Below are 14,189 nucleotides of genomic sequence, written 5' to 3' on the forward strand. Positions count from 1 at the left end.
TCCAATACCATGCAGCAGCCTTCCTCGGGCTGGCATCCTCTGATCTGGTGGATGGCTCTTCAGGACTCAGCCACACTTCATGTGTGTATCTCTGTTCAATTGTTCCAATTGTTCAAAGGCAGGCAAATAAAGTAAGTATAACCTCATGGCCTGATTTACAGAGGCTTTGTAAACCACAGTCTGACCTCAGTCCAGTCATTCAGTATTTGATACACAAAGTGAACACTGTTAAAAGGTGACTGATCACACCAAATGCAAGTGGGATAATGAGATCAGAATAAAACGTCTGACAACAGATTAAATCCTTGTTCCTGCAATTAAATTCACCCAAAACTGTTATTTTCTAGGAGCCTACACATTTCACAGAGAGGAATCCCAGCCGAGCAGACCTAGTTTTCTCTCCTAAGGTAAATTCCAAGGAGGATGAATAGAAATTTCCCACAGATGCCAGGAAAATTGCCTGTGATTACTTAAATGAGTTTTTTTTTTTTTAATCATTGCTCGTTTTGAAAGATCTCTTTACCTCATAATATTCCATATTACTCAAATTCAGAAGATATGTGCTAACACTGGTAGTAAAAAAGTTTGTGCTTGTTTCAGAAACTCGGTTCAAAGTCGAATTACAATCAATTGTGTGTGTGTGTGTGTGTATAAAACACTTTAAGACGCTTTAGCAAAAGAAACTGAATTTTAGAAAGATAAATAAACAACTACTCCTGATGGTGATACTTTCGTATATGACTAGTAAATATAAAGTACTGCAGCCTTTGTGGAAAACAATTTAGTAGCAGCTATTAACAATGCCTATCAATATCCTTTCCGACCCAGGAAGCCCTTCCTGAGACTCTAATTCCATAGAAACAAAGCCACCAGTAGTTAAGGACATATGTGGCAGGAGGGTTACTGTTGCTTTGTTCCTGGAGGCAAAAAGCAGGAAACAGGTTTATGTCTACAGACAGAGGACTTCGAGGAGGAAGCTACTACCCAGCCACACCTTAGCATAGTAAGCGGCCAGTAAAAAGAGGGGATTAGCATTATCCTGGCCTGTGAATGAATTCCCATGTGGTACTGTTGAGTAGAAAAGCAGCAGAAGTGTGCATATTAGAATCCATTTTTCAGAAAACTATGACCAAAAGTCCCTACTAATAAAACATAGGATTATATGTATTCATATAGATTTATTAGCATTAGAAAAAATTTAGATGTATACTAAGTTATGTACTAATACTATACCAAGTTACATAGATGTTTTGCAGAAAGAGAAGACTGTTACAGTTGGAAAGAGCGAGTAGGGAGAAAGAGCCAACAAGATAAGAAAAAAGTAGGCTGAATTGAAAATAGCGTATTTGCGATTATTACATTTGTGTATCTATATAAAAATATATGATGTTTATATATTTGATATATTCATGCATCATTCAAAAAAATCCATAAAGAAACTAATTTAACCAATTTCTGTACTAAAAAAATGCACTGTGAAAGGAGCTGAAGAAGAATTTAGACAGCACTATATTCTGGTGTTACATCAAACAAGCATATCCTGATTAGGGCTCCCATTTCATTTGTTTGGCTAAGCTGACTGAGAATCAAGTAGCACAACTGAACACACAGAGAAAACAGGCCTATTAGCGACTCTGGCAAAACAGTATTTTAACATTCTAAAGATCATCCCAAAGCTTCAGTATTAGAAATTCTAATAATCTTTTGAAAATATCAAGAATATAAAGCAATAAACAAATTTTATTCCAGAATTTATTTCTGACCCTAGAAGACTACAGATCAGAAACTCTATCATGTGTGATCAGGGGCTTACTGCTTGTATTTTAAGTTTCAAAACTGAGATAATTACTTTCCCTGATCTCCCCTGCACCGCCCCTTTTTTTAACTTTCAAAAACACAAGAGGAAAAGGTACAAAATTTCTTTGACGTTCAATCTGAGAACTGTTGTATCAATAACAAAACGTAGAAGTAAACCTAAAGACTGGGATTTCTGTATACACAATGTGTATATGTGTGTATACACAATGTGACATGAGAAAGCCAAGAGCTAAGTTAAGCCACTACTCCCTTGCCTCAAACTAGTTTGTTTTATGGGCTTGGACTAGCGTATGCATGGGAGGAACTATTCTAGCCAGGTAGTAGGTGTTACAGCATAAAGAAGCAATAAAAACTCCCTCTTCTGGTCATATGTAAGACCACAGCTGAACAGGGTTGAAATAGCAGGTGTCTGTGTATCGTAACCAGTAAACACACACATTAGTCTTATGAAGTGACTCAGGAAAAACACTTTTTAGCAAATATCACTAAAATGCAGTTTTATATACTGAAATAACTCCTTTAAAATCTGAAGCACAGCCATCCTGATGATTTCTATATATAGTAGACAGGTCAAAAAAAGCACTGATGAATAAACAGTATTCATTTCCTGATTGATTAATGCTGCTAGAAACCCACATTTTCACTGTCTTATCCTGGTGACGCAAATCAGAACTGCTGAAGTAGTTCATTAAATTGCAGCCCTGACCAGCCTCCATGGGGAGAATCAATACACTGATATAAATGACAGACATTCCCAAAGAAGAGTGTTATTTAAAGCACTGCCTGACATAATGCGACACTGAGAAACTACATGTCTGCGAACAGAGGCCCGGTGAAATTAACTTAAAGACACTAATGAAGTGGAATGATCTTTAAAAAGAAGTGGCGTAGTGTGAATTCACATGAAAAAATAAGACAGATCATTAAGTTAAAAAAAGTAAATTTATAACACATCCAATGTTAACGTGTATGAGGCAACAAGAAACATGCAGCCAAACAGGTCTATGTGCCGCGTCTAGAAACCTTCCGAGGGTATGTGCCAAACTGCAGCCCTGAGAAGTAACATGGAGGAGATTTATTCATTCTGATTTTATATTCATCCTCTTCTTTCATATTTATTTTTCTTTTACAATGAATATTACCATGTTAACAATGAAAAAAAAATCAAAATGCCTGTGTTTTTGCTTTTGAATTGGTGTGTTTCTGTTAGCTGAATGAGAAGTTGAGGAGTCCCAGGAGAGCACGCACATCCTCTTTTGTGTCCCGGCATCTAGGACTGGGTAACTACTGTTCCATAAAACAACAACAACAAACTAAAAAGAATAAATGACCCCAAAGTTTGCATTATTGCACTATTTTCAACCCCTACAATATTTAGAAAATGCCTAACGACTGAATATAACACATCAAGGCTTTTCATTCCAGTCAGTACGCCTCATTTACAAGAAGAAGAAGAAAAAAAAAAAAAGGCTCCACACAAGCTGGAAGAACAACTCCCCTGAATCCATAAACTAGGTAAATTCCTCTGGTTGCTTGAGCCAAAAACCCCATGAGTCATTCCTTGTCCCTTCTTTCCCCATACCGCTAATCCCCCATACATCAGCAGGCCCTGATGGCTTTCTACTTCCATGCAGCCTGCAATGCTGGCCATAACCCTCAGCTTCGGCAGCCTCTGCCACAATCTCAATCTCAGCCTTTTCTCCTGATTCAGCCCTCAACTGGACTAGAGCAAAACAGCCCACCAACCGGCCTCTCTGATTCTGCTCTTGCCCCTATGTTCCACAGAGCAACCATCCATCAGATCAGGACACTCCCCTGCTCAAAACCCTCCAGCGACTTTGAATCACCTGCATTGTCCAATCCAGATCCTTTGGTGGCGTACGGGGCCCTGAACCACTGGGCCCCAGTCCCCCCTTTTCTGAACCTTAACTCAGACCCCTCACATCCTTACACAATGCTTCTCTGCCTCCTCACTGGCCTTTCTGCCATGTGCATTTCCACCCCAGAGTCTCTGTACCTGCTATTTTCTCTGTGTCCAACACTGGTCTTCCACATCCTCACATGGCTAGCTCTTTTTTTTTTTCAGTGAGCTTCAAAATCAACACCTTAGAGGAGCTTTCTCTGACTAGCCTTACCTAGAGAATCCTGCTCTGGTGGTCATTCTCTCGCACATTATTCTTAGCCTTTATCACTACTTGAAGTAATCTTATTTTACTTGATTTTTGTCTCCACCCTCCCTAACTAGAATATAAGCTGCATGGGAGACACTGTTTCTGTAGTTCAGTGGGAGCAATGCCTAGAGCCGACAGGGGATACTCAATAAATATTTGTTAAATGCATGAATAACATCACGGCCAATTTATTTATTTTTTTAAGCAATTGGAAAGGCATATTAATAAAGGCAGAGATTCATAAAGAGGAAAAATTAATACATTTTAGAACTACAAATTTAAATGTGGCTCCCATTAATGGCATAAATAACACCACATAAAGACACTGCTTATTACATAACCAAGGAAAACAGGTAAAATTCTATTAGCTAGGGACAAAGTGGTTCTTTACTTGATACTACTAAAGTCACACAAAAAAATTAATTAGCACTGTTTGGCTTGTGACAAAGAAAGCTGAATTTACTGCATTTATTTTGAATCACGCTACTTGCGATGACAAGAAGTTTAGGTCAAATGGCCAATTTCAGATTTCCATTGAGAGTTAAACTGAACGTCCACCTTGATCTCATTCCCATTTTGATGTGTCTGCTACGGTTAGCTCCCTTCCCTGACTCAGCCCTGACAGCTGGAGAAAGACCTGGCGTATGTCTCAGAAGCAAAAGAGTTAATTAAGTATGTCTGGCTCTGCAACAAGTTTCAATCTTTATACTGACTGAAGGAATAAATATGCCAACTAATTCTCTAAAGAAGCTACAGAATGTTATGGGGCTAAAACAAAAAGAGGAGGAGCTTGGCTTTGGACTACGAGTATTTAGGGTTAAACAGAGTAGGAGAACAGGCTGAAGAGAAATCCAACAACTATGCTAAATCAATTACCTACTACCATTACGTCTTCAAATTACTGAATGTTCTCTCTGAGGTAATGGGTTTATAATGCTGACCCAGCTACTCTACGCCAACTTTAAAGTTTTACCTGAGCTTGGACATCTGTCACTAATGATAGTTTTGTGACATGTGGAATTCATTACATCTTCCCTAGATTTTCTTTTAACTCTATACATCCTTATTACATGCAAGAGAAATGGATATGAGCCGCCAGAAAACCTGGCCTGGTACATTTTATCCATGTGAAAGAAATTTAATTTAGGGGAGTTTTATTTGTAAACTGGGAATAGAACTATCCACTCGGATAAGAGCAGGAAATGAGACAATACATACAACAATGCTTTGTGGATCACCAAATACTATTTAAAAAATCATCATTAGTCTGTGGACTTTTAGACGAATGGAAATCCTGAAAAGATTAACTATCACTAAAAGTTTCAAAGTAGTAAAAGGCCCAGATTATGAAAATGCTGTGGCCAAATTTAGCCAGCACATTGGACAGAACAGAGAAACATTTTTTTCTTTATCCAAAAATAAAGTCACTTAATAGTGAAATAAAATAACTCATTCAAATTACCTGAAATTGTTACTTTCAGCCAGATGGCAAAAGGGGAAAGGTGTTCTTTATTATACAGCAAATCCTCTGCTTTGTGATGTAGATTAATTCAATCAAAGGATAGCAATCACCGGTCACAACTATATGAAATGCTGTCAACAATGGCAATCAGCACCTATGCCAGAATCAGCCCATCGGCTCTCACAGATTCAGACTCATTCTGCTCATATACTAACATTCTTTGAAACCAATTTAATTAGCTCAAACAAGTATGAGTACTTTCTATTTACTCATCTTCTGATGAAAATTACATTTCTGAAAAATACAATTTATGCTGCCATCTAAAAGAACCCAAGCCACCTCAGTGCACTTCACGGAATGTGTGCGGCTGTTAATTCTGCAGGATCGCAGTATCTGCAAGTAGAGAAAGCTGTAAGATCACAGCAGTATTTCTGCTAATGCTACTTTCACAAAGTTAAGAAAAAGCCAGACTTGTAATATTCCCGCACCCCCACCCCCATCTATGAACAAAGATCTGAGAGAGGAAATGTGTTTTACAATGAGGACCAGACTCACACACCACTCCTGGTGACTGGCAGGGGCTCAGCACATAATCAATACATAATACCAGCTGATAAAAGACCAAGGGTATTCGTTCTCTGTGATTCTTCTGCAGATCAAAATGTGACTTGAGAATCTGCTTCCTAGGCATGACGACTTCCTAGGGTTAGGGCTGGCCTCAGCGGACAGCTCCTTCAACAGGAGAGGAAACCAAATCCAAGAGCTGGAGCTGGTGTTTCCCAAAACACAGAGTAGGTTTCACTCCCCATCATTAATAACATTAAATCTCAAGTGATAACTTACTCCTTTTCCAAATCTCTTTCAATTCTTCTGATAACAAACATCACATTACTGGGCGGATAACACTTGCCTAAAACGCGCTTGTCTCCTCTTCCACAAAGGGAGCAGGCCTCGGGGTTCAGAGCTAGCACTGGCAAGAACGTCAACAAGGAAATTTAATCACCTCCTCACTTTATTTATTTTTATACTTAGCATCTATGGCAAACAACACCAGTCTTCCTGATGATGATTCTGTTAAGGTTTTCTTTGCAAAGGATTTATTTAAATAGAAGTGGTATGATATAAAGAAAAATATTAAGTGGAATTATGTAAGCAAATCACAAGTAAAGAATCCAACTGATTAAAACCAGGAAAGGTGGCACAGGCACATGTGACTACGAGGCCTTGCTCAGGGACTCAGGGCTGAGCCAAAAGGTGAACAAATGGGTCAACTTAACTAACCTGGGGCAAAATACTTCAGCAGCAGACATTCAAGCAGGGTTTCCATTTCTTAGTGGTTCTAACTACGGCACCTGTCCGAGCTACATCAACAGCATTCACTTAGCCCACCGAGGTAAGATCACCTCACGTCTGCACAAAGACAGGTTGAGAGGAATTAAGGTATTTTTCAAACACACACTCAAAGAGAAGCAGCAGAGCAAACAGTGGCACATGCACGCAGTGTGTCAGAATCACTTGGGAAACTCTTACAAAACAGAACCCCAAAGGCACCCCACAAATCATCAGCCAATCCAACCTGTTCAGATCCACAGCCAGTGTACAGAAACAGGACTACACATTTTATGCTATTCAGTAGCCAGTTTAGGACCAAACACGTCTGTTCCTAACTGAGATTCCCACTGCGGTAAACAACCTCAAAAGGAGGATACTTCTGGCCCTACGGAACGTCACCGTCTCAGCCCTCCTCTGTACTCAAAGATTTAGAGGCAATTAACAGGACATTTCCAGCATGTGATAAAAAAAAAAAAAAGTTAAAAATCATTTAAAAAAAAAAAAAAAAGGGGGCTTCCTTTCGTGCCATCCTTGCTAGACTCAACAAATTTCCGAGTGCCAGTCTATGTCGCTCACCGTGCCAGGCCCCGGGGCGGCATGCGAGCAACAACCCTGACAGAGAGGAGGGTCGTGCTGGGGTCACAGTGCACCCTGGTCAGCCTGGGGTGTGGACTCAGTCTCCAGAGTGGTTGGGAATACGGATTGCTAGGTCCTATCCCACAGATTCCCATCTAGGCGGTCGGAATGGTCCTTGGGAAGCTGCCCATTTAGAAAGCTCCTCTCTGATTTAGATGCACAGCAGGTTTGGGATCCAATGATTCAAATTATACTTTTAAATCTGAAATTAACAGTTAGGAACATCTTGCTCTCAAAAATACTGAGTAACTAAAGGAAAATATGAAGTATCCTGGACTACTTCAAAACATTAAAACAACATCAAGAAAATATGATATTACTATGCAGTTTCCAAGAAAAAAAAAAAGAAGTTTATATTATGAAAGCAAATAGATCTATGAGAAACTGGGAATGCCACAATGACACTACCATCAATCCACATCATTGCTCATATGGAAATCCTGGGTACTTGTTAGCTCCCAAAAAGGTAGTTTGGCTAGCAAAAAAATAATATTATCTCTTACAACTCTTGGTAATAAGCTGCTTACCAATTCACAATAACGTTATCACCAACACAAACCAATTTATAAGCCTTGTTGCTATTGTGGTTTCCTTCTCTGCCCTAGCAGCAGTGGTTTTAAAGGAACTGCCTGTTGGAATTTATAACAACTGCTCAGTTGTTCATAAAATCACAGATGATTATCAGTAATACATTAATTCACAGAAGACTGCCCACACATTTTCACCAATTTCGTGCAAGGATAAGAAAAGAAAATCCCTCCATCGGCAGGTACGGATTCTTCCGAATACCTAATAAACAGACTATAATGGCCACTGGGAAGGATTTTGAATTTGAAAACTGTTTTTGGTGTTAACATGTAAGAATGGGCCTTTGGGAATTACAGCAAAAAAACACATGGGTTCCCCCCAAAAAACTTTTCCTATTATAACCCCTATCCCCAAGGATAGAAGAGACACCGGCAGCACTGGGAACACTTCTTGGTACCAGAGACCCTGCCCACACTCCTTCCCTCCAGGTGAGTGATGTGTCGGTCCCAAATCTCTCCAGGGTCATCACATGGTGCCCCCCTCCACTTCATGCAGTTGCACCCAACCCCCCACATCTTCCAATGTCCTAACCTCCTGTTTGTTTGCCATCAGCCTTCTCCTTGGTGCTGCCTCACAGAAGGAAGTCCTTCAACATCTCCCAGCCAAAAACCTCTCTCGGAACACGTGGGCCCCACCTTCCTGCCAGGGACTCTTCTCTCTTACAGCTTCAATATTTCCCTTGCAACCAGAGGGACCAAGCTCCCCCGTGCAACCACACACACACCCAACGGCTTAATCAGTCCCATCCAAGCCCCTGCGTAGCCACAGAAGGTATGGGAGTATGTGAATCTTGCATTCACATCTTCTCATTTACATGTCTGAAGTGACCACCATTTGTTTCTCCTTCTACAAGTATCTTTTTTTTTTTTTTAAGATTTTATTTATTTATTTGACAGAGAGAAATCACAAGTAGATGGAGAGGCAGGCAGAGAGAGAGAGAGGGAAGCAGGCTCCCCGCTGAGCAGAGCGCCCGACGCGGGACTCGATCCCAGGACCGTGAGATCACGACCCGAGCCAAAGGCAGCGGCTTTAACCCACTGAGCCACCCAGGCGCCCATCCTTCTACAAGTATCTTATTAGAAAATACTGAGTGGACTAGGTACTGGTACAGAAAAGGAGTAAAAATGTGATTTTATGGGACTCCCTCACCGCTGCTCCCAATACAGACATTCTTAAAGAGAGAATGAGAGAAAGAAAATCATCTCCATTAGGTGCTGGAACAACTGGGTTGAAGTGCTTCTGGAAGAGGGGACCAAAAGGGCCCTTTGTGCTTGTGAAGTCCTGTGAGTCTGTGAGCAAGTCAGTGAGCCTTGCCCCAAGCTGCAGCTTCGGGATTCACACTGCCAATTGCCTTTTGCTCCCTTTTGATCCACTCTGTCACCCACCAATCCTCTCTGGAGGACCACTAAGTCATCACTCTGGGGCTAAGAAACCTGAAGCACTTCCCCAATGACACATCAATGCCAGGGGGTCTAATGGGCACTGAGGCTCTGACAGCTAGTCCCAGCCTGTCTCTGCACATCGCTCATCCACGTGTGGGAACATCAGTCCTGGCCAATGAGGACTCCAGTTAGTCCATCCCAGACAGCGGGGGATTCCCTGCCTCTGCGCTTGCTCACTTCATTGCTACTGTCAACCTAAGACCACTAAATGTGGCTGTTCAGCACACCAATTGTGAAGTTATACACGGTAGCCCTATCTATCCCCATCAAAACACTTCCTGTTTTAGGGGATTAGAAGTGATTTTTAAAAGTCTTTTCTGGACATCCAGATGGCCAAGAGACACATTAAAAAATGCTCGACATCACTCGGCATCAGGGAAATACAAATCAAAACCACAATAAGATACCACTTCACACCAGTCAGATGGATAAAATTAACCAGTCAGGAAACGACAGACGTTGAAGAGGATGCACAGAAAGGGGAACCCTCCTACACTGTTTGTGGGAATGCAAGCTGGTGCAGCCACTCTGGAAAACAGCATGGAGGTTCCTTAAAAGTTGAAAACAGAGCTACCCTACAACCCAGCAATCACACTACTGGGTATTTACCCTAAAGATACAAATGTAGTGATTCGAAGGGGCATGTGCACCTGAATGTTTATAGTAGCAATGTCCACAACAGCCAAACTATGGAAAGAACCTAAAAGTCCATCAACAGATGAATGGATAAAAAAGATGTGGTGTGGAAAAAAAAAAAAAAAAGATGTGGTGTGTGTGTGTGCGTACACACATGCACACACACACAGGAATACTATGCAGCCATCAAAAGAAATGAGATCTCGCTATTTGCAATGACGTGGATGGAACTAGACGGTATTATGCTGAGCGAAATAAGTCAATTATCGTATGATCTCCCTGATGTGAGGAATTTGGAAGGCAGAGTAGGGGTTTGGGGGGCAGGGAAGGAAAAAATGAAACAAGATGGGACCGGGAGGGAGACAAACCAGAAGAGACTATTAATCTCACAAAACTGAGGATTGCTGGGGGGTGGGGGGTAGGGATAGGGTGGTTGGGTTATGGACATTGGGGAGGGTATGTGCTATGGTAAGTGCTGTGAAGTATGTAAGCCTGATGATCCACAGACCTGTACCCCTGGGGCAAATAATACATTATATGTTAATAAAAATAATTAATAAATTAAAAGTCTTTTCTGCATCTTCCACAATGGACATATGTTACATACCTAAACACTGAAGGAAAACATCTGCATATGGGACAACAAATTCATTCTACTCTTCAGAATCACCTAACCTGAAGGCAATTTTCTCCAAGAAGCCTTTTCATCGAAAAGCAATTTGTGTTCCTCCTTGTTCTTAAGGCCCTGGACTGTTTTTTGACATTAAACACAAACCTGCCTGTATCCACAGTTGTACTTTTCTCTCTCCCTCATCCCTATTATGTGTCAGGCATTGTATGAGGAGCTTTACCATGTTGTTTCATTTATGGTCACTGAGAACCTATGAGGTTGCTATTACCATTCTGACATTGTAACAAAGGAAGCTGAGGTTGGGAAACTTGTTCAGGGCAAATGAACAACTTATGGTTCTTGCCAGTTTAAATTTAAATCCAGTCTAGTTTGGCTTCAAAATCCTGAACTTCAAAATACTTGGCAATTGATTAACTGCCTTTTCCAATACTAACCTCTATGACTCTTTATCAGGAAGATAGTATCTTATTCACCTTTGTTCTCGCTTTAGACCCTACCCAGGGCTTCACTCAGAATCAGACTCTCAGAAAACCTTTTTCTGGTTACTAAGGGAAAAAAATCGATTCCTAAGGGAAAACATGGTGGGATGTTGATATGACCGCATGCCTCTTAAAACAACTGTTGTCCCAACAACAAGCCTTTTTAAGTTTTAGCCTTACAACGAATCTCAAAGCTATGCTGTCTCCTCAACTCTAGGGTCCCACCTTAGCCTTAGTCTGTTACCATGTCTTGCACCTTGAACTCCTCCCAGCTTCTACCCTTCTCAGACAATTTATTCTCTGCAAATTCACCAGTGAGGTGGACCTGTGTTACTTACTTTCTTATAGAATAAGCCATACAATGCCTCAAAGCTGCTTCTTACTCTGCCCTTCAAGGCTGCGCATGATCAGGGTCCAATCCCTGCCCACAAGGGCAGACCTCTCTAGTCTCTACTTCCCTCCACTAACTACCCTCAACCTACGGCAGTCAGCTAGCTGTACACCAGCTCTTCCCTCCATGTAAGAATGCACTTATTCCAGACTGCCACATGGGTGGCTCCATTCGATCACTTACAGCTCAGGTCACCAGGGTCACCTCCTCAGAAGCTTTGCTTAAACACTCTATCTATAGAAGGATCCCGCTGTTATTCTGTCTCAAGCTTGCATCTGTAGTAACAAGGACAATGAGGAAACAACTCACAGTTGTTTAAAAAGTATGTCTAGTTAGTTCTGCCTGTCTCTTAAGCTAGGTTGTAAACTGCAAGGAAGTAAATATGGATCATACTATACACATCCCCATGCCTGAAATAAGGTGTGCCCTCAAATACTTCTGAGCTATTACTGAAACCAACTAGGTATAAAATGATGTCTTTAGGTGCCATTATGACAAAGCAAAGCCATCTTATTTGGATTCTTCCATGATCAAACACCCAGACAGCAGGCCTAGAGCCTAGAAGCCCAGGGATGGCTCAGGGGTTCATGAAATCTCCGAAGACACACTGCTTCATTTCTAAGTACATGTGCATTTTAATGGAAAAGATGTGATAGTTTCATCATATTCACAAACTGAACATGTCGTCAAGCTGGATTTAGAGCTACTGAACTTGGAAGTTTCAAAATCAAGAAGACATGTATCCACACTGTGTATATATAATTTTACCAACCACTAAATTCACAACCATGAGGTCTGGAAGGAAATAAACCTTTCACTATGCTGACTCAATATTTCAAAAGAGATTTTATAAAATGTATTTTTCCTTGTGTAACTTCAATAAATTAGAAAATACACATCACTTCTAATAAAATTCAGAAAACATCCAACATCTGATAGGCATTAACCCATTCGATGAATTAGAAAGCCTAGCTCCTGACAGACGGAGGAATATTATAGCCTATCCATGCTGTCACTGGCCTTCAGTTTAATCCTGCTTTACCTTTTACCCTCTAATAATGATTTTTAAATGGTTAAGCACTTACCATAATGTGATTGAAATGCCTGCGGTTTGACAACCTGATTACAGTCGTTACACACCACCAAGTAGAAATCATCGTGGGCTGGACACAGACCAAATATTGGCATGTCTGCAACAAAGAAAGAGAGTATCACTCATCTGGTTCTGATTAATATGAAACCATTTAGCTCGCAATACTTTCTAAAGCTCCTGCCTTAAGATGAAGTACACCAGTTCAAATACTACTCCAGTGACATTTAAAAGTAACTGATGTGCCACCATAACTATTAAGAGAGAAATCAAATCAGGCTTACAGAAACACTGTTCAGAAAGTTAAAATAAAACACACCCAAAATCATCAGTATGAGGTGAAAGAGACAAATCTATTAAAATGCAAACAATGAATACACTCACACAATAAAGCAACTTTAGATGAACTCCACCAAGGGTTATGGGTAAAAACCTGGACCACATAAAATGCTTAGCAATTCATAAAGCTGTATCATCTAATGGTTTTGTTTAACTATGCATTCTATTCCAGCCATTTGGTTGCTGAGTTCTATGGAACAGTTAAGAAAGGAAGCAGAGGTTTCACTGAAGAGTAAAACTGCCGGTCTGGTCAGGATGTAATACAAAAAAAAATATTTTTATACTCTTTTTTCAGGTCACAAGAACCCCTAGTCCTTTTGCTCACATACTGATGTCCCTGAACTCATGAAACTTTGGTACAAACACAGTATTTCACACATTAATCTCAGTTTAGTTACTAGAATAGGGCAAGATACAAGTTGGACTCTTTAGGGTTAAGAAGTTAATTAAAACACAAATGTAAAACTAAACTATCTGCATGTACACAGAAACGGAGTGTGACTTGATATTTGGTAATATGTGGTTAACTAACAAGTCCTAACCATGAATAATCACTTAACAATAATCTAGGTAGGGAACAGTGCTAACATTTCAGATTCAGAATCTAATCTCTTAAATATTTCAAAATTGGTGAATTTAGGGGTGCCTGGCTGCCTGAGTCAGTAGAGCATGGGACCCTTGGTCTCTGTCTGGGTCGTGAATTCAAGCCCACATTGGCACAGAGATTTAAAAAAAAAAAAAAAGACAATTGCTGATTTTAAGTATTGCACACTGTCTAGAATATCTGCAATGAATGGATAATTAGCACATTTCAATTAGACAAATAGTTTAATAGACCAAATACCAAGTTTAAAGGGGAAAAAAGATCCAAAACTAATTGGCATCTGTTTTCTTTCCTGTAAGATCTGATTTCACATTTTCTCCAGCTTGGGTGATCATGGTAGTTTTACAGGAAAAAGAAAATGCCCTGAGGAGATGTAAAGTGATCATAGTCTCAAAGCATCAAATCACTGATCTAATATCTACACATGGATATAGCTCAGATTTTCTTCAACAGTTTCTATTACACTGAATTGCACAGATTGCAGGCTATAAATCTGAAATATACCAGGGACCAACAAGCTTCTGGGACGCAATGGCAGCACTGAGCAGTTTCTAGGTGCTATGATCTCAT

General features: G+C 40.4%; 1 protein-coding gene across 2 annotated transcripts in view; it reads right to left on the reverse strand.

Annotated features, from left to right (window-relative positions):
• ATXN7 (ataxin 7) overlaps positions 1-14,189 on the reverse strand; it is a 137,559-nt gene that overhangs the window by 37,093 nt on the left and 86,277 nt on the right. For both annotated transcript variants that reach the window (XM_044253236.1, XM_044253235.1), the window contains exon 5: positions 12,672-12,776. In XM_044253236.1, coding sequence (XP_044109171.1) covers positions 12,672-12,776 — 105 coding nt within the window. The remainder of the gene's footprint in view (positions 1-12,671; positions 12,777-14,189) is intronic.

The sequence above is a fragment of the Neovison vison genome, chromosome 6 (assembly GCF_020171115.1).
Source record: "Neovison vison isolate M4711 chromosome 6, ASM_NN_V1, whole genome shotgun sequence".
Classification (NCBI taxonomy): Eukaryota; Metazoa; Chordata; class Mammalia; order Carnivora; family Mustelidae; genus Neogale; species Neogale vison.